This window comes from Falco cherrug, chromosome 10 (genome assembly GCF_023634085.1).
Source record: "Falco cherrug isolate bFalChe1 chromosome 10, bFalChe1.pri, whole genome shotgun sequence".
NCBI classification, from domain to species: domain Eukaryota; kingdom Metazoa; phylum Chordata; class Aves; order Falconiformes; family Falconidae; genus Falco; species Falco cherrug.
Genome location: NC_073706.1, coordinates 8368149 through 8389805, shown reverse-complemented (window position 1 = coordinate 8389805; position 21657 = coordinate 8368149). Strand labels below are relative to the sequence as shown.

The 21657-nt window shown below is 42.9% G+C and overlaps 1 protein-coding gene and 1 long non-coding RNA gene across 2 annotated transcripts; one reads left to right on the top strand and one right to left on the bottom strand.

Moving 5' to 3' along the window:
• Window positions 1–1425: 1425 nt before the first annotated feature.
• On the bottom strand, window positions 1426–8123 carry LOC114017481 (uncharacterized). The gene is made up of 5 exons (XR_003562553.2): window positions 8000–8123; window positions 6911–7031; window positions 6454–6537; window positions 4701–4798; window positions 1426–3722 (listed from the first exon to the last, which is right to left on the bottom strand). It is a non-coding gene; the product is annotated as an uncharacterized LOC114017481 (long non-coding RNA).
• KCNG1 (potassium voltage-gated channel modifier subfamily G member 1) lies at window positions 6525–8909 on the top strand. The gene is made up of 2 exons (XM_005444922.4): window positions 6525–7283; window positions 7772–8909. Exons 1-2 carry the CDS (start codon window positions 6525–6527, stop codon window positions 8540–8542), a joined length of 1530 nt encoding a protein of 509 aa, XP_005444979.1. The 3' UTR covers window positions 8543–8909.
• Window positions 8910–21657: the final 12748 nt, after the last annotated feature.

Here is a 21657-nt window from a genome sequence, read left to right as displayed (position 1 = left end):
CGATCGCTGGACCAGGAACCGCCGCTGTCAGGCGGAGGCGCAGCCCGCGCATCCGAAGGGAAAGGAGCATCCAGGCGGCAGGCAAGTTTCAGTCAGGAGCAGAGGTGGGGGAAACTCTGAGAGTCTTTGGCAATCAGAAATATCAGCGTGTTAATTGTCACTGTACTTTGCAAGGGCGCCGGGGGAATGCAGCACCGGTTTAGCTCTCCCGGAGCCACCGCTGTGTCTGGGCCGGGGGGGTGGGGGTATGTCCTGTGATTTGGGCTTTAACGCACACTTCGGGTGCTGCTTCCCTGGCCAAGGGAAGAAATGCAGACCATGACCAGGCGCGGGCAGAGCCCCACAAGTTTCCTGCCGGTGAGCGCAGCCCGGGATGGCACCTGCGGGCGGCCGCCCCCCGCCCCGCCCGGGAGCCGCCCCGGGAGCCGGGGAGGGGGCTGGGGGGGGCGGGCTCGGCCCGGCGCCCTCCCGGTGCCAGCGCCGCCGCCGCTCCCCCTGCGGCGGAGGGGAGCCGGGAGCTGCTCCTCCCGCGGCCCCGCCGGCCGCTCAGCCCGGGCCCGGGGGTGGCGGGGAGCGGCTCCGCCATGCCGAGGGTCGGGGCCCCGCACAGGCGGCAGCCCCCGCCGCCGCGCAGCGCCAGCGCAGCGCCCTGAGCACGGCCCCGCCGCGAGCAACTCGCAGGCAAGTGTCCCGGGAACTTTCCTCCCGCAGCGGCCCGAGCAGGGGAGCGGGGCGGCTGCGGGCATCACCCCGCGGCAGGAGGCACGGCCCGGCCGGGGGCGCCCCCAGCCCCCCGGGGGTGTGCGCGGCGGGGAGGGGGCGCGGGGTCTGGCGAGCCCGGGCCCGGGTTGCAGCAACAGGTTTTCTCCCGCAGCAGCGATGGAGGAGCGGGACCGGCCCCCCCGCGCCGCCGCCCCCCCGGGGCTCCGCGCTGCCGGCGGCGGGAGGGGCTGGGCGGGCGCAGGGCAGCGCGGCGGCTCCCGGTTCCCGCTGTCCTGGCGCGGCGGCTCCGGCGCGCTCGGTCGGTGATGCTCGGGCTTCCCCTTCCCGGCTCCCCCTTTCCCCGGGTCCTGCGCCGGCACAGTGCGGCATGGAGGCTGGTGGCTCCCGGTTCGTCTTTGCCTAGTCTGAAGGTCCTTTATAGCTTTAATTTTGCGATAATTAACAGACGGGGTTTATATTGATCTATTTACTGGCTTCTGTTCGCTGGCGACTGACAATCGAGTTAACTATTCTTGATAGGCAATGTATTTCTGGCAGAATTTTTTTTCTTTGGAAAAGACTTGGGGGGGGACGGGACGACAGCACAACACGCATAAAATAACTCTTCCATGTCTATGTATCTCCTCATTTCAGTGGCAAAACTATCTATATAAATATATAAAATCTAATCTATATAAATAAATGACAAATCGTTTACTTCTTAAAAAATATGTTGAAGAGATTGTTGTGAATGTGAGATTAAAATTTGTTGACATAAATATATTTCACAGCAAGATAATAGCAACAGTCACTAGTTCTAATGTATTTTGGAGCGTTCTCCTGGGGATGTAAGTTACTGCAAAGTTCTTTCACTTCTGATTATTATCGGCAGAATAAGGCTCAGCTTGGTAAACCCAAACACTGCGTAACATATTTGTCGTGATTCAGTCTGTAGGTTGTCATAAGATGCCAAAAAGTGTAACACTGTCCAGATCAAGGAGAGCAATGTGCAGATACGAGCATGTTTTTTCAAATTATGCCTTTCTCAGGATAGCTTTGTTTCATATTGTACATTGACCTGTGTAAGTTTTACTTTGATTTGTCTGGAAGTTCACTTTGCGAGCAGAGTTGAAGTTGGAGATGGGCTCTTACTACGTAAAGTGCTGCATGAGTATAGCTGAAAGTATTTCAGTATGTCAGTCCCCTGACAGTGTTGATACAGTATGGAAATCATGTGTCAGAAGATAGCTGAATTTAACACTGCTTGAAAATACTGCTTATTTTAACTAAGGAAAGAGTAAAGGAGGAAGGATCACTAAACTGTAAAGCAGTTTCTTAGGGAAGTCTTTCCAAAAAAAATCACTGCATTCATGTTCAGCCTGCACTGAAATCGGAAACTTTTTTTTTTTTTAAACCTTAATTTACAAATGGTAAAAAGCAACAAAGACAAGTTCTAGGCACTGGAATCGATAGGAGAGTCTAGGGGGGAGTTATGCATCTTTGTTGCATGCTTGTTATCATCCAGGCACAACTTTGAATAGTCTGCATCACCGAGCAGTATCAGGACTCCTTGCAGGAGCTCTGATTACATCAGAGATGCACTGCAGAATTCAAAATACTGCAGAGGACACTGAGGGGGGGAACGATACTTGCAGTGGAATTTTAACGTGTTATTCGTTATTTCTGTTTCTTTCTGTCGGAAGGGCATCTTTAATAATTTTCTCCCCATTGCCTAGGAGTCAGTCTGGCGCCCTTCCTGAATTACCGGCTGAAAGTAAGGGCAGTACAGATTTCTAAATGTGTTTCTTCACCAAACGTCATGGATAACAATACCACCTTGTGCCACACAGATTTTTGAAAATATACACCACACCATTTAGAATCACCAGGGGCTCTTGCTATGGGCCAGTTATTCTGAATTACTGTGGTCTCTAGAAGCCAGAACAGTGATCAGGATTGTATAACGTAGTAAGAGACAGTTCTTGCCCCAGTAAGCTTACAAACAAAACAGGAAATGATGCTGAGAGAGAAATTATTTGCCCAAGATAAGAACACGTTAGCAGCAGGGGAGTTGGAAAGATGAACTGGGCTTCACCAACTCCCAAGCATTCAAAGGGCAGAAGACCATCTCAGACAAGGAGGGATTTTACCACTGAGCCTTACTTAACCAGAGCAGTTTTATGTGAGCGTTTTACTGTTACAGCATACCCTTAAAGTTCATCTTGTTTAATTGTTGGGAAAATTGTTGATACAGGCTAATGTGTTTGTCTGACCTTATATTCCAGGGTGTTGTCTTAATCCTTAACGCATTTCTTACAGCCATCCCCAATGCCATCAGTCTGCAATGTATGAATGGAACAGTTTGCTTGTTTTTTAAGCTGAACGGCAAAAAAACCCTTCCATTAATTAGTTCTCTCCCATCTTCAAACAGTGCTGGCCACCATTCTGCAGAAGCAGCTTCCAAAGGAAACCAAGAAACTTACAGGGGAAATGTATAGGTTTATTTTTCTCCTTCCTCCATTCCTTCAAGCCAGGCCATCTTTTCTATTGTCCTTTATTTCCTCCTATTCTTCCCCCTTAGATATGATGCTATGTGTGTCCGAGGCAAAGAACATGTAAATAACACATGTACAGCATCAAATACTGTAGCTGCCTACGTGCGATCTGTGGGCTTGCCAGTTCTAGTTACGGAAAAAGAAGGAGCCACCTTTTATAACTGCAGTCATTCAGTGTGTTACACAGGGGATTAATTTGTCCAATTTATTGTCTTACACAGGTCGAGAAGCTGGAAGCCAAGAAAGATATTCTTTTTTCTTTGCTCCGTTGTTTCACAGTTGATGCCTCAGGGTTACAGCCTGTGTCTGACACACGCAGAACATTTACATTTTCCTCTCCCCATTTCTTCCCATTGTGTCAACAATATGGATGCGGTGGGAGATCAAACCAGTGACAGAGATGAGCTGCCTCCTCATTTTTTCTGGCTGAGATTCAGAGGATAAGTTGTTGCTAACCAACATCATCTGGTATTACAGAAGGGAAAACAGTTAACAGCTCCTATTTATCCATAGTCTTATATCAGTCATAATCTTTATTCAATTTGGGGCAGCCCTGCCTTAGACATAGTTGAGGCAGGGGAGGAAAAGGCTTGTTTCTAAATAAAACAACAGTTGCTCTAAGAAGAGGAGCCCTATATAAACATACATCAGGTAGCCCTGTTTTCCCACATCAAACCCGTAGCTTTAACTCCCAGTGGCATTACTTTGACTGATGGTATCTTGGGAATGATTTAACAGAAGACCAGCTCTGAGGTCATCAGGAGGGCTGCATGTGATGGGGCTGTATGTCAGGGTAGTTGGGAATTCAACTGTTCCATGCTTCCTCTGTTCACCATGCTCTGGCTAGCACTGTCTGACCCAGCTATCACTCTCCTCGGATCCCTTCATTTATCTGAGCTCTGCAGCTTTTCCAGTGGGCAATGGCAGAGTGCCATCATCTGTCCTGAAGCTCCACTGATAATCCCAGTATTAGCTAGAATTTCCTAGAGTGTGACTTTTTAATACAATTAAGTTTAGTGTTAATGTTCTTTCAAAAAAAAAAAAAAAAAAGAAAAAAAAAAAGAATTTCAGGATTTCAGGTCAGCAGACCTTTGCTCAGTCTTTCTTGAGGCAAGAGACAAACCAAAATTGATTGGAAGTTTATTTGGGTGCAGGCCTGTGGAATTTTGTCATTGTTTGCACCCACTGTTACTTCCAGAGGAGTTTCACAATTGCCCATCCTCTGCCATGGGGATTTCCAGAGTCATAACTCTGGAGCAAAGACAGAGCAACTCAGCAATACAAGCAAATATGTAGTGATAAGGCACTGAAAGCTAAACACAGTTACGATTTTGGCATGGAGAACAGGTTACTTGCCAAATAGCTGTTCGCAAGTCACTAGCAGTAGTAAGAGATCCCACTCTGTGATAGAAGCAAGATGACAAAGCTCACCTCTCTGCTTACCTCAGGCCAGAAAATAGTACCACAGCTCTTGGAAGGTCTGCTGCATCGCACCTTGTCCATTCTTGTATATTCCCTTAGGTTTTCCTTATGCACATGCCCTAAAGGTAAGTAAATCATCAATTTCCTTTTGTACTAAAGAGGATTACAGGTGAGGAATCGGGAAATACCATGCTATCCAAAGCTCACCTGGGGCCACCTTTTTGTAAGAGTATGTAAGGAACTGCTCTGTTTGGACTAGTCCCTCTGGGAAGTTTAGGAGCAGGACTGAGATATTTCATTGAAAGCAGTACTGTAAGGCTTTTCCCCGTGCAGCAAGGAAAACCTGTTGCTCTTAAACTGAAGCACAGCTGTGTTTTGAGTGCTTTGCTGTGGTGTATTCAGGCATTTCTTCTATAACAGGTGTGTAACACTATTGATGTGGTTTATTAACTCCAGCTTCTGAAAACAACAGTTGGGCGTTTAAGGAAGGCACCCTAGCAGGGGTGTATATCCCCAGGGTGCACATAAAGGGGAGGTAAGTACAGCCAGGAAAAGAACAAAACTGTTCTGCTACTGAAGCAAATCAAGTGTAATATTTATTACTTTCCTATGAACTCAAGGCTAGAAAGTCAGAATACTTGTGCATAATTAATACCTATTTATTGTACAATCTACTTAAGAAATACTCTTCTCAAATGAAACTCAGCCACTCCATGCATTAAGCTGTAGCTAACTGTACAGATGGAAGATCTAGGGGCAGTACTGTACAACTCCCCTGCGTGCGAGCAGACTTTCGGTCTGACTTTTTAAAATGCAGTGAGTTAGGGAAGCAAAAAGTTTTAATGTTTCCAGTACCTGCTTTTTATATCCCTTTGACCTCTGTGGTCACTGCATTCCACAGACCTTACAGTAGTGTTGTGTGAGCAGAACCTGAATGTGATTTTCATAGTCATCGTAAGAATTTTTTGGTTTCCTATAATCAGAGGTGAAGGCAGTCACCTTGGCTCTCAGCTACTCTTCAGTCCACTGTAAGGACAGAGACCTCTGCATATAGGGCGTTAGTTATAACCGAAATAATATTCCAGTGTTTGTGTAGAAATTGTGTATTCGGAATCTGTTGTAAATGAGGCCATAAAAAGGGAGTTGCCATGTCATTAAATGTATATAAACTATATACAAACATGTTATGGGATCATCAGTATAAGTGGGGATTCTTTTCCCCAAAATTGTTTCCATATGGTCTTTTAGAAATTAGTCTTGTACTGTTTTTAGAAGTATTTACTGAATTACAACATAATTGACTTCTCATTCTTTCTGTGTACTTCATAAGTACTAAAAAACTTAAGATTTCTATGTGTAATAGTTAAATGAAAATATACAATTGCCTTTTCTACAAAACACACTTGAATTCTGTGCTCTTATGTGATGCTGTCATGATTTTTATACTTCCATTCTGAATCACGAATATCCTGCCACATGCACGAATTATTTCTGGTTTCCCTCTGTGTCCACTGGGAACCGAGACCTCTGTATCTGAGACAGGAGAAGCCCCTCAGTGTGAAAAGCATGCCAAGCAGAGCTCCTAAACAAGGGGGCAGCCCTTGACAGAGTCAGTTCCACCCAGCTGGACAAACCCAGCCTCATGAGAAAGGTTTTTCTGACCATACTCAGCCACTGCTGTTTTCTTTCCAACTGTTTTTATCAGCCATAAATGTTTTTGAGCTCAGATCACTACATTTGTTCCAAACTTCAAAACAACCTCTCATTCACTCACCCCATGTATCTGTTTTTTGTTGCAGAAGACACTTTCAGAAGTAGCGAAGTGATGTGAAGTTATCTTCCAAGATGACTCTTCTACCTGGAGAAAATTCCGACTATGACTATAGTGCCCTGAGCTGTGCTTCAGATACTTCCTTCAACCACACGTTCTTTCCAGAAACAGAAACCCTTAAGGGACTCTTTTACCAAAGAGCCAAGCTAATTCACCCTCAAGAGGATCTCCTGAAAGGCTTTCGCCCTGATGATCGAAAGCATCACATTATTATAAACGTAGGGGGCATTAAGTATTTGCTGCCATGGACCACGCTTGATGAATTCCCATTGACACGTCTGGGACAACTAAAATTCTGTAATAATTTTGATGACATTCTGAACATCTGTGATGATTACGATGTGACATGTAATGAATTCTTTTTTGACCGCAATCCAGGGGCATTCAGGACAATCCTCACCTTTTTGCGAGTTGGAAAACTTCGGCTCTTGCGTGAGATGTGTGCGCTCTCTTTCCAAGAGGAGCTGCTCTACTGGGGAATTGAGGAAGACAACTTGGACTGGTGTTGCAAAAGGAGGTATCTGCAAAAAATGGAGGAGTTTACAGAAATAAATGAACGGGAGGATGACCTCCTAGAAAATGAAACAACAGGTGAAACAGTAGAGGAGACAAAAATTGGCTTGTGCATGAAAAAGTTGCAAGACATGGTGGAAAGGCCCCAGTCTGGCCTCCCTGGAAAGGTGTTTGCTTGTTTGTCTGTTTTATTTGTAACTATTACAGCAGTGAACTTATCCATCAGCACCATGCCTGACCTGAGGGAGGAGGAGGAAAAGGTAAGTTAGCTTTTCAGGATGGAAAATGGTATGTGCTGGGAAGAGCTGAACAAGTACAAGGTCTGACGGCATTGGTTGCAATGGGGATTTTGCAGCTGTCCTTAGAGGGGGAAAAATAACACAAAGCATGTTTGAAATCTTACACGACTGTGCTCAGTTAATCGTACCAAGTTTTATGTCCAGAGGAAATTCTGTTAGTGTGCACTTTTCTGTACAACTGGGTATTACCTTGTTAAGCTTTGTATTTGCTAATTTAGAAAGCCTGAAATTACTGAGCAGTATCTTCTGTGGAATAAGTAGTTCCTCTCTTAAGTTTTGCTTTTAACTTGTTCCAGTTTGTCAGTGTGTTTCCCCATAGCAACAGCTTCTATTCCTTTCATATTTTGGGTTTAAAAAAAAAACAACACAGAAACCTCTCTTCCTGTCACCGTACTAACTAAAATAGTTATTATCCAGTGCCGATTACAAACTCCTCCTCTTTCCTGCAGGGTGAATGTTCCCAGATGTGCTACAATATTTTCGTTGTGGAGTCTGTCTGTGTGGCATGGTTTTCGCTGGAGTTCCTGCTAAGATTCATCCAGGCAAAGAGCAAGTTTGCATTTTTGCGGAGACCGTTAACCCTGATAGACATAATAGCCATTCTGCCATACTATATCACTTTGCTAGTAGACACCACTTCGGTGGGCTATAAAAAGCCCAGCTCTGGGAGCATCTACCTGGACAAAGTAGGTCTGGTCCTCCGTATTCTCCGTGCCTTGAGGATTCTCTACGTCATGCGGCTGGCCAGGCACTCCCTGGGGCTGCAGACGCTGGGGCTGACCGCTCGCAGGTGCACCCGGGAGTTTGGTCTCTTGCTGCTCTTCCTCTGCGTGGCCATCGCACTGTTTGCACCGCTCCTGTACGTCATTGAGAACGAGATGGCAGACTCACAGGAGTTTACCAGCATCCCCGCGTGCTACTGGTGGGCTGTCATCACCATGACCACGGTAGGCTATGGAGACATGGTTCCCAGAAGCATTCCTGGCCAAGTGGTGGCACTAAGCAGCATACTGAGTGGCATCCTCCTCATGGCATTTCCAGTCACCTCCATCTTCCACACGTTTTCGCGCTCCTACATTGAGCTAAAGCAAGAACAGGAAAGAATAATGTACAGAAGAGCACAGTTCTTACTGAAAACAAAGTCTCAGATAAGCAGTGCATCACAAGGGAGTGATATTTTATTCCCCAATCTCTCTTCTGAGGCTAGGGACAATGAATGACGTTTAAGTTACCGTTTCTCCTGATGTCGAGTAATGTTTTGTTGTATCAGATTCCATCTTTAATTTGCTTTGGAAGCATTTTACAAAGGTAACTGTCATATTAAAAGGAAGAAAAGGAGCTATTAGCCAGGAACTGATGCGGATTAAGAAGTCTATTGTTATGCTTTCCCCCTCCCCCCATATAACATTTAGGACAGATCTTTCACTGAGATGATACAGTGGGATTTTAGGAATTAAAAGTTCTCTGACAAAAAAAGAACAACATATAATTATGTATTTGACAGGCTGTTTTGCCATTTGTAATACACATTTTTCCAACCGAATCACAATGTATATAATCATTAAACAGGCTGCCATTTTTCTTGTTCTTCTTGTATATAAATAATGTAAATATAACAAAATTAATGGCTAAATTCTCTCCCAGCAGAATGCCTTCAAGCATAGTGGGAATAACCACAGATGTTTGTCCCATTGTGCTCTTAAAAAAACCAGTAGGATTTGTCATTCACAACAGCAACTGTATATTTCTTTGCAGGTCAGCCCTAAACAGAGCAGAAAAGAATCGAGCTGTTTGTATCATAACCTTGTTAGAGATGTAAATACAGCTCACCAGCTCCAAAATTTAATTGAAGTTACTGTGTTGATCCTATGTCATTGAATGCAGTATTCCCAGGAACAAAGTCTTCGAGTTTTGTAGCATTTAATATTATTATCAAGAGGTGACTAGCTGCAAATCAAATGAAATATGCATGATGAGATGCCAGTCGTTCCCTACCATCTGTTTCCATGTTTTTACTTTACCTCAGCTATGAAACAGAATTAAAAGAGGCCTGTTTCCAGGGGACACCCTACCATTACTTGGCAAATCGACACTGCGGCTACCCATTCACATTCAGCATTTGGTTCTTTAAAGGGAGCAGAAAATATATGGTCGTGGGAAGTTGCCAATGAGGAAAAGAAAGAAAATATCATTTGAGTCATGGAGTGGGGGGGATACTGGCAGCTTTATACGTTACTGTCCTCAATCGTGAGGGACTTAAGACTTAATTAACTATACCTTTGCCATCATTATATGCATCATAGTAATGGAGAAAAAGCAATTAAGGTCCCAAAACACAACCATGTATTCTTCATTTGCACGTGTGTCTTGGTCTAGGTTCTCCTGCTGAAATCGGGGGGAAGCACGTGGGTCAGCAAGACGGCCAGGTTTGGCACAGGTTTCTAGGGAGATTAACGACAGACCTGCCATTTATTTTAGAGGGAGTGAGGCTGGCTTGCATAACAGCTCAGAAGAAAAACTCCAGAACTTAAAAAAAAAAAAAAAATTAAATCTGTTTGTTTGATTTGATGTGTCCTTATAGGTAAAGAAAAGCTAATCTTAAGAGTTTCACCTTTTTTTCCCCTCTTTTCTGTATTAAATTTATTTATTAACAGTTAAGAGCCAGGGGAATTTATAAGTTCCCACTGCATTCACCTATGCTTCGCTGTATTAATTTTCAGAAATGCTATTGCTTATTGGCATTTCTGGAGCAGACTGCTAGAAATGCCAGAATGTGTGATAGCTTTTTCATTTAAATTAAAGCCAAGGACACAAACATTGTCCTTTGAAAAAAGGTAGAACTAGTTCCTCTAGACTGGTTGGCCAAGCCCACGCTACACTCATTTTCTTTTCAAATGTCTTTAAAATACAATCTGAAGGTGTTCTGATATGCTTGTTCTTGAAGAATAATTCCAAAACTTTTAAAAATGCACTTTACAAATAATTAGGGCTCTAGCATTCTTCAGCCTGTTGTAGATAAATATGCCTATGGAGCATTACTGCAGAGCACTAAAATACCCAGTCTAAACTCTTGGCAATTAATTATGTGGCAGAACTACGAATGTAACCAGCTTTTCACTCTTGTTCTTCAGCTTTAATTAGAGTTGGACAAAAAACAGGAACATCGTGACAAAAAAGAGACACATTTTCCATCTAAAATACTCTTAATTTCAAAACTGTTTGATCATCTGTAGCATTGGCTTCAACACAAGCGCTATACATCATTCTACCTTTATGTCAGCATTTGTTATAAAAAGAACTGGTAATTAGATTAGTCCTGTGAGCAACAGTTCCTTATCTAAGAATGTGTTTGACAGGCTGAGCCATAAATAAGAATCTGTAAGTGAATATAAGGAGAAATCAAGGCTTATCAAACAAAACTTAAGCTTATTTCCATGTTATGCTAGCTAATAAAAGCTGAGGATCCGTCCGTTTTCTCTATGTCTTCACATTAAGTTAATTCTCATTTATTTCATGTATCACTTTATTTTTTACCCCAAAATTATAGCTTGGTTCTGAAGTCCTTGTCCAGGGGAAAAAAAAAATAAAATAAATCACCCTGAAGTTGGGTGCTGGTTGAGCAAAGCTGTGAAAGCATCTCGCCTCTTGCAGGTTCTGCCTAAGCCAGGAACAAATAAGCTGCCCAGGATGTACCCCTATGTAATCCTGTACTTGGCAACATGTTGATACGCTTACAAGTAACATGTTTTACTATGAATCACTGGAACAAAATTGCTTGTGTTTTACAAGAGGTAATACATACCGTAGTCCTTATGCTAAATAAATCCAGCTATAAGTCTTAAGAGCACAACATTAGTATGAAACCTACACGCTGTGTTGCAGCTTTTACTGCGAAGGCAGAGGGTCTAAGATGATTATGCCTTTTTACAGTATTTTATCTGAATTTTTAGTCAAATTAATGAAAATTACAGATTGATTCAAAAGCTGACTGTTTCCAGTGACACAGCTGATAGCTACAGTCAGCTGTCACGCCTTTTTTGCATTTTAACAGCATGTGCAGTCAACAAGAAAGTTCCAATAAAACCACTTTGTGCTTTTATGAAGTCAAAAGAATTATTTGAACTGCCACTGATGAAGTGGTGCGTGTCTCCAATAGAGATAGGCCTGCATTGCTATTTGTATTATCGTCTGTATACTGCAGTAATATGTACAGTATTAACTCAGACAGCAGTAGCTGTATTAATTTTGATTAATAAAGTGTCAGGTTCTCCTTTCATTTTCACGTGCTTCTTATGGTATAGAAAGACTGTCACATGTGCTACAGGCATGCCTGACAACCTGGGGTCAATATGAGAAGTGAGCAGCAGCTAGGGGAGAATCTGGGCTGTGAGCATTGCTGCTAAAGCAGGCTGCTGGGATAGAAAGCATTTCCTAGGAAAGAAAATTATCTCAGTATAGTAAAATCTAGGTACCAATTCAGCAGCTTGCACAGGGAAACCTCTTTCTTGCATGTTGTCCCAAGAATCACAGTATCACAGTTAATTGGGACATAACTTGAAAATATTTTAATGAACTAACCAAAGAATCGAACAGATTCAGAAAAGAAGAGGAAGGATCCATGGAGATTGAGAAAGAGAAAAATCCCTGATAAAGCCAGATTTCCAGGTAAGGTGGTATGTTAAATTCCCTTCTCCAAAATCTTTCCCTCCTCCATCCTCCTTCCTCAAAACCACCAATAAAAGCAACAAAAGTCACTTGGTGAGCACAACACTGATAAATGAAGACAGAGCCACGAGGCTTCTCTAACTGTACACCAAAGAACATAATTTGCAAGGTGAGTTGGAATCATTTGTATTACACTAACATTCATTACAAGTCAACTTCTTAGTCTTAGGGAGATTTCTCTTCAGCGAACATAGGGGATTTGTCTCCATTTGTCCCTTTATATTTTTTTCAGTGTAATTCAGTACTCTAGATTTCCATAGTCAGAGGCTTTAGTAGTGTCATTGAATAGTCAGAGGCTTTAGCAGTGTCCAATTAAACAATAAAAAAAAATCATGCAGAACAGAATCATGGATTTACACATCAGATACACGTCTGGGAAGGGAAGCTGGCATGCTCTATATATTCATGACTTGTGTGGGTAGAATTTAACTGGGTACTCAGGCTGATGCAAAAGTAAAAGATTTTGCTGTAGAGGCTCTCATTCCTACTGCTATAGCTCTCCTCTGCAGCTAAAACCAAAGTTTCATAAGAATCTCTGTGAACAAAAGCTTTCAGTTCAAACAGTCCTTTAGGGTACAGGCTAAGACTCGGAGTAAACATTCATTTTAGGCACGCACCAAAGTGCCTGAAGTGGCAGCCTTGTCAAAATATCTGAAACGCCACTGGGAGATACGTAGTCGTCTCTATTTTGTATTTTGTGATAGAGGGAGCCTAGAATGAACTAGATCCCTAATTCAGGGGTCACATTAAAAGGCCAATGCCAGGACAGATGAACAGGAGTCTTACCCTTCAATTGCACAGAACCAGTATCTACCAGCACTAACTGCACATTTTTTGTCCTTTCCACGTCTCATTCACTGTACATGGAGACCAAGGAACACGAAGCAGCACAAAGAACCCAGATCCAGAGCAGTCAGCTTGTTCTTGGTCAGGGTCCGTTTGAAAACAGCAAAACAGTGGCAAAGCTAACAGTTCTTGGTAGCTCATGCCTGACTGTAGAATAGTTCTGTTCCATACACTTACTGTTCGTTGGGGGTGTTTTTTTGGCTTAGATTAAAAAAAAAAAAAAAAAAAAAAAAAAGACTAGTAAGTTAAAACAAGAGGAAAGGAACCTATACTTCTTATAACAAAGCTACAAAATTTCACATCCCTCTCTTGGGTTTGCAACAGGGTGAAAACTGGACTGGAGAACCCTAAACCTACATAGATGTAACCAGCTGTGTTTAATCAGAAGTTAAATAAAAAGGTGACAAATGTGATTTTGAAGACTGCGACATCAATCTCTGCTCACACCTCAGTCGGTGACATTAACCCCTAAACTGAGCAGTTGGCTCTGGCCCAGGTGTCAGAGTTTCACCATTTTCAGGTTTATTATTCACCATTTTCATTTCTATCAGCAGTTGCTACAATATGCATACAGTATATGGCTCATTTTTTTCTGCGAAAATACCTTTCTGTTGACTACCTTATGCAAGATTTGACAGTGAATTTAGTACCTATTTATCAAAAAAATTATATGTCTACCAAAAATATGGGGTGGGGGAAAGCCTAATGCAATGCCTTCTGAGATGGTGGAACCAAACCCATAGGCACAAGGAGTGCAACATACAGCAACCAGGCAGAACTGAAAGGCACGAAACTACAGTTCATGACAGCAGCTGAAGGTCACCCCTGTCAATAAAAAAAAAACATTTCAAAAGTTCTATTGCTAAACCAGAAAAGGCTTAACACCAGACTTACCCACTCACTCACTCACCACTGCCTCTGTGGCATTTTAACAATCCCATTTCAGCATTAGTAATTACCTCTGTTCCTGACATAGTAATGATCGTATGGAAAACAGGAAAGCGAAGACCAGTTTAGATCCACAACTTGTACTGCACTGAATCAGTTCAGCCCTGTGCATGTCCTGTCTTGTCTGGTAACATTAGAGTGTAAGTCCTTAGGACAGGATTCTTTGGTAGCTGTCAGTCACTATGTAAAATCGTACGCTGCAAATAAAGTCAAGGAGAATTTTGCCTGTGCTGCCAAACCGAAAATGTTCAGAGTTTGGTTTATCAATTATTAACAATAAAACTAGATCTTTCTCCCTTTTTGTTCACTGTTTTTCTTTGTCATTTTCCAGCATCTTGTATCTTCTGAAATATTTCCTAGACATCACTAAAGATATTAAGAATGCTATTAGCCCTGACAAAAGCGAGCTGAAAAAACTGCACGATCATAATATCAGGGGATGTTTCTGCCCTGTCCAACAGGGCATTTACTTCATTTGCCTGTGGGAACTAATCCAGAAGCAAATGTCACTTCAACAGAAATAAAGTTCTGCCATAACTGGAAAAACAGCAGGCCAATTCGGGTAATTACAGCATATTTGTTATGCCTTACAAATATTAATTTGTTATCCCTGTAGCCCTTGTGACATGAGTTGGAGAGCCTTGTGCAACACTGAAGTCAGCTAGGGCACATAAACACATGTAATGCTGTCAGGCTAAGGTTTCAGCTCCTCCTCTATTGGGTACCCTTTTTAATGGCTGCAGTTTTGTAGCCATTCTTAATTATAGTCATAATTTTATTCCTACACTCATTGTGGGTCCAGAAACAAGGGCTATAAACTACAATAATTAGCCTGCTCAAGTGACTGACCTGGAATGCAAGTACTTCCCAGCTATCATCTAGAGATTAGAATTTTTTAAAAAACAAGGCTGTTTGTTTCCAAAAATAACCAGCTAATTTTACAGCTCTCTGTCATGCAAATAAAGTGGTCAGCAAGTATAATAAAGATTAGCTTTCTGTTAAAGGTAGCAACATAATTTCAATGGTGCCTACCACAGGAACAAAGCGGTGTGGGCTAGCGTAAGTTTCTATAGTTAATGACACATAGAAATAAAGTTTTGACACAGAATTGCTCAATGATAAATTGAAGTAGTGCTCTCATTTTCATTAGTGACGCACCTCATGTCACAAAGAAGCTGAGTGATATCATCCCTAACTTTTACAGTGGTAGTAGTTCCCAGGTCAGCCAAGGAAAAGATGGCTCAGTTGCACTCATAAAAGTGCACTTTAAAAAATCCAGAAATGCTATCCTCAAGCAATCCAGATCCAACACTGTGGAACTGCAGGTGTCTCTAATTTTGGAGAGGAATGTTTCTGGGGACAACCTGAGTGGGGAAGGTAAAGCTGCAAAGCATCACGAGGCACAGCATGGGGGTGAAGTTACCTTTTTCGTTAGGTGAAAGCAGAGCCCAAATTCAACACAGGCATCACAGGATGGACACGAACGTAATTTGATGGCAACAGGAAAAAAGCATCAGCAACAACAGCATGAGGTAAGGTTGGCGCCCTCACCCCAGCACCTCTAAGCCCTGGAATCGCATTAAGACAACGTTCCTCTCGGTAGGACCTGTGTAAAGCTGGTGTGTGTTCTTTCCTACTGCCTCCTTGCTCTGCCACTGACAGCTGGTACCCTGGCCCACAGCTAAAGTGCTTCAAGCACTTGCACAGAACCATGATAGCCAAAGGGAAAGTTTTCCCTGTAAATCAAAATCTGTCATTACGCGCCTGTATTTGAATAGGATTGTATTTCTAAGGGTGAAAGCTACAGTACTCAAAATGCAAGACGAGCCACAGAGGACGTGTCGGTCAGTGCTGTTCCTGAGAGTTCCTGAGGACCACTATAACCCAAGCTGGTGTTGGGGTGAGATAAGGGGTTTTCATCCAGGCAGAGCCGAGAAGGTGCCGGATTCAAGGATCTTACATTGCCATCTACGGGCGACTCCCGGCAGCTCTCCTCCGAGGCCTGGGACCCTGCCCTAAAGCATCCGGCCGCACCAGTTGCCTTTCAATGGATAAAATATTATAAGAAAATATTTTTAAAATACAAAGGAAAATACTCAATCCACTGCACTTCTTGCCATGTTCTACATATACAGCTTTTCGTTTGCCAGAGCATGCGGTTGGATCTACAGGGAAACTAGGATGAGGATAGCATCGCTGCAGTTTCTGGGAAGTGTGAAGGACGTATTGACACTACTGATAAAAATATTTATGCAGGATTTTTTTGGCTGGAATATTGGTAAGCGGCACTTTTCAAAAGGCTAGTGCAACTTTATCTGACTAAAACTAACAAGCTTCAAAGTCACATGGGGAAAACATAAACACCTCCATCACTTGTACAAGAGCAGTCTGGTAAGTAACCAGTTATGATTTTATTTATAAAAGAAATTAAAAGATATGCTTCAAAGGAAAAAAGAATCATTCAGTTAGCTGTATCTGTGCAATTGCTCCGTGTTCAAGGAGTTAGATGTGCCTTACCCAAACCCCTCTCTCCCACTCTGCCCACCCCAGAACTCCCACTGCTTTGGGACCAGGATATTTGTCTTGCTTAAAAATGAGTAAGAATAGAAGATTCCCTGACCCAGTCCACCCTGCAGTCACACAAACACACATACCAGTCCAAGGCAAAGGGCGGTGCGGTGCCAGGGAAAGCCTGTGTCAGCACGGCTAAAAAGTTACCGGTGAACCCTCGCTCAGCGAGGCACCTACCATCACTCAGTTGACCGGGCTCCTGCAGGGATCAGCAGAGTTTTCCCAGCCATCCCAGACCCTGTAGTAAGCTGGAATTAATCACCCTGCAAAGAAGAAATCTATTTCTTTCCCTAGAAGGTAACCCCATACAGAGCATTTTTTCTAACAGGAGCTATGAAATTGCTGCTTTTCACCCTCAGAGATCAATCCGTACTTCTCAAACTTACAACAACTTCCACAACTTTTTGTGAAAAAAATGAAGCCATCACTGTGTTAGGTTCAAAAGAGGAAAGAACTGTCACTAAGCGCCGATCTGCAGGCAGGCACAGATTTTAACATAATGTCAAGCCCAACAGAAGAATCAAGACTTTCTGTGCTGGTAAAGCAGCTGTAAATAACAGCAGGGGCTGTTCAGAGCAGCAGGCTGCACAGTAAGTAAAGTTAAGCCTTGTGAATCCCCAGTCCCAAATATCAGCACTAGGGTGGAAATTTGTAGCTGGAGGTTCTGCTGCCTTACGATACAGGGTCACCTAAACCCTTCAGTGTCCTGCTCTCCCAGAGCCGGCCATGACCCCACACTCACACGTTCCTCACAGAGGCGTTGACACTCCTCGTGAGTGATCGGAGCCACTGCTTTGCTGGGGTTTCTTTTCTCCTTGAAAAGGCTCCCTGGGGAATAACAGAACAACGTCTGCAGAAGGAAGGGCCAGAAAGGAGCCATTTCCAACAGGAGTCCGGGACGGTGGCAGCACTAATTTAGAGTGACCCATGGATGAAGGAGAGGACAGAAGCAGAGGAGCTGGAAGCTTCACCCAGGGAGAAGAGTGAGGAATGCTGCTCATGGGACAGCAGGCAGCTGGAGACGTTCTACAGTTAAACAAACCTTGCCTTTAGGAAAAACAAGACTTTCACATTCATTCCTGTAAACAAACAGGACAGCACCAAGGTGCTAATCCCCAGTCTGCCACCCAAAGCCTAATGACCTTGTGAGGTTCAGGTTCTGAATTAAACAACAGCCAAGCAGCGAATATTCGCTTCCCTGTTGTCTGAGGTTTAGGGAAAATAAATAAATCTATTTCCAAAAGTGCAATAGAAAACTTAAGGATGGGACTGTGCTGTAGCTTCTTACATCTTGGATAAAACACTACTGCATTAAACGTCTGTGACGGTTCATTTAGTAGTAGGGATGCACACACACGCAGTTAGCATAGTGTCCATTAGTTGGGAATAGACCGACCTACCCTTCTGCATATAATTTCTGCATGCGATTTTGGCTCTGAACTTGTATCAGCAGAATTACTTAAGACTTAAGTAGCTTTGTCACCCTTTCTACATTTGTACCCTCAAAGCTCACTGGAGAGAGAAAAACCAGGTAAGGAACATAAACAGGTAGACATGAAGAATGGGTAGGGTGCAACCACAATAAATAAGAACAATTTTCCCATACTGCAATTACTTACAGTATGGTTATGTCATCTTCCCGGCTGGACCCCTGCAGGCATTACAACAATGGTGAATCATATGGAGAGCTGAAAGGGAGAGCCCGGTGCCCAGCAGCATGGAATTGTGTTGATGTTGCGAGCAATACCTGAACAAGAGCCTTTGCAATGTCAGCACAGGTGTAGGAGGAAGGCTGCCAGCCTCTTCCTGTCATTGACTCCTTGGTAGACCAAAGAAAATTGAAAATGGTAGTAGCATCACACAAGTAGTCATCTCTAGAACGCTGTCTCCAGAAAGAAAGCATCAGTTCCTCCAGGAAGTATCAATGCAAGTTATCCAGTTGGGTATCGGAAGGAGGAATGGGTTTGTACCTTCATCTATACACGGAACTCCAATGAGTTCCTGTCCTTTGGGACAGCTGATTATTAGTATTACCTGAAACTAACAATAGGAAGACTAAAAGGGGATTGTTTCAGAGTCCTGGCAGTCTCCTGTTGTCCCAGGACAAGTCTCAAAACTTCTCACTTTTGTTCAAATAAAGCTACTGCTGGAATATAGAACATTCAACAGCACCGGGGTGTTATGAATCAGTCTCCATCGATGTTTATGTTTTGAGTAGCTGTGCAAAAAGTTAACCTTTGTTATTCTCACCAACTGTCACATTATGCTAGTAGAATAATGGCTCTTTCTTAATTTTTCTTAGAATTGTACATTAATGCTGCCACTGGTTTTAATCATAGTACAAAAGGAAAGGAAATAAAGAAGGAAACATAAGAACCTCCAAAATTATCAGCGTTGAAAAAAAGGCTAACAAGATGAGAACATTAAATTTAAGCTTGTCACTATGAAAACTGAAAAACTACATCCAAGAAATAACTACAAGAAACTTCATCTCAGAAACAGTGTTTTGAATGGACTGTAATACAGCACTAAAGACGCTTTAATTGAGAAGGTTAACACTAATCAGAGCAGCAGATGAGAAGGCCACAGCAGAACTTTGGGTAGAAAGCACAGGAAAGGAATTAAATTGCTTTTTTAAAAGTGTCAATATCCAGATATTCCTTGGACCAGTAGAGCAAGAAAGAGTGATTGAAAGAGGAGCACTAGAGTTCTGAGTGTTGAAGAACATGTTGGTGCTCTCATCTGAAAGGCAAGAAAAGACATAACAACACAAATTCATTTTTAATAACTAGAAGATGAAAAGGCACCTGTAGAGTGCTCTAACGAATTCTGACCAGTGACACCCATTACCTCCCACTACTGCAGTAATAAAATAGAAACGGAGAGCAGAGCTTCAAAAAGAGATTTGAAATGGACAATATGCATGTCCTGGAAAATAATCTCTATAAATTCTACTAACAGTTATGGTTCGATCACACAGCATGTGGAATACAGCTGTGCTCTGGGTGTGCACACACATACATGTACATATAAATATAAAGTCATGTTTAAACACTCTGATTATTTTTTTTCAGAGTTTCAAACCCTTACACTTGAAGCCAGAAATCTGTTTCACAACCGAAGAACCTCCTTCTACCATTCATGAGCAGGTGAATGGCCATTTGTATAAGGGACTTCATTTCTCAGTCAAATATATGAGGAGCCATTTTAAATTCGGAAATAACCTTTCCTTGCAAGCAGAGATTTGGTCTCCTAGCAACAGCACGAACACCTTGTGAACAAAACTACAGCTCGATTTACACAGAAGGGCCTCATGCCATGGGCATGGGGAAGCCTCAAGAACACAGAGCTACCAGTTTCTTCCTTTGGTGACTAACGGTGAAGGGTCAGGTCAGCAAAGCCTGCACTCAGCACACGCACCAGGGTCCCAGCAAAGGCAGGACTACAGCCAACGCCATGCACGTTGTGTTACAGCCTGGATTCTTCTGCTGGAGCGGTCCTTTCCAGACCTTGGTTCTCCTGATTCTACCTTTCAATAGATCCTGTAATTTTAAGTAGCCCTGATGCAGAGTAGGAATAGCTTCTTTTCTGGATGGAAGACTTGTACCACAGTAAGACCAGACTGAATTTATATCAATGTGTTTTTCTAATAAGATTCATATGACAGGATGGAAGTTATTTTCTGTTCTTAGCATGAGCATGAAATACTAGCACCGCAAGTACTTCACAATAAAAAGAACAAGAGGTCAGAGCAGCACCATCACACAAATACGTTTCAGTTGACATTGTCAATCAGCTGAATCAATCATATGATGTATATTGTGAAAAAAAGAACAAATTAACCCACTCAATGATAAAAGGCTAAAGAATAGGCAAACAGGAGCCATTTTCCTTTCCTGCTGTCAAGACCAGAGCATACCAGTTGCTTTTCCACTGCTGTATGGAGATGAAGAGTGTGCAGCTGTACAGCTCAAGCTTCTGACTGCGTAATAAAGATTATAATGTATTTGCCCTCCAAGTGACCAAGCATTTCTTGTTGCTTCCAGCAAAGCAGATGCAATATCCCACTGCCTTGTCCAAGTCATATAATCCAAGAATTTTAGTTCTTCAAGCTCTTCCAGAACAACATGCTTATTAAATTGCTTCTTTGGGATCTGGTCACCAGAGTAAGATTTAAACACAACACACATACAGTAGAGACTGGGGAAATAGTGACTTGCTCAGGAGGAGTACAGCCAAAACTTAGCAGAAACTCCAGATTTCTTCTCATTTTCTTGCCTTATCCATCAAGTCATTACTCCTTTGGACAACTCTGAGTTACTCAAGCAGAAAGCTCTGGGAAATCTTTAGATCTCCTTCCCAACCATGGGCTCTGATCATGTACTGCTTCTCTGCTGGCACCGTATTTCTTTTCCTCACAAAGATTTTGAAGCTGCAGTGTAAGGTAAGCAGTGGGGCCAGTATATTTAACCAACAGTAACATAAACCACAGAAGGTTAATACCACAAACCAGTGTGTGTCTGTGTGTGTTTTCCTGCGGTTCACATTAGTGTTTGCTAACTGTGCTCCAAATTTTGCTACCCTAATACACATTAATATTTTACATTTCTCCTAGTTTTCCTGTAGGAGAAAAAGTGCCCACCAGAACTTCTAAGGACTGGTACTACCTCTGAGGAACTCGTTAGCCTCCAGCCACAGTTATTGCTAGTTTTGATTGTCTTTTTCTTCTTCTCCCAGCTACCCTCTTTAGTGACGTAACTGCTTTTATTCAATACTGCCATTACAAAACTATGCAATTATTTCTGCTTGAAGTCCTGTAATCAAACAAAGCAGCACAGTTTGTATTTATCAAGCTTCTTGTATCATTACAGGTTGACTCAGTTCCACCTGTCTCATTCAGCATGGGTTCAAGCCTAGAAGTAACCTGCTCAGTGACCGACCTTCCTTCCAGCAGGGAAGGGTTCTGTATGCCAGGAACTCGGACCAGCGTAAGAAAAGATGATCTTGCTCTTTATCTCAGTGTACCACTCCACAGCACTGGTGAGACTTCCCCTCACATAACGACCAACTTACCTGAGCAACCGCTGCAAACCTGGACATGTCAGATACACTCTTGTCCCAGTAATAAAGTTACACCGCGAGGGCTTGTCACCACCACAGCCTGGAGTGTGAAACGACACTTTGGTTTGCATTCACTAAAATGCATCCACGCTTCTGATGCCTGCAAAACAGGTAACATTCAGCA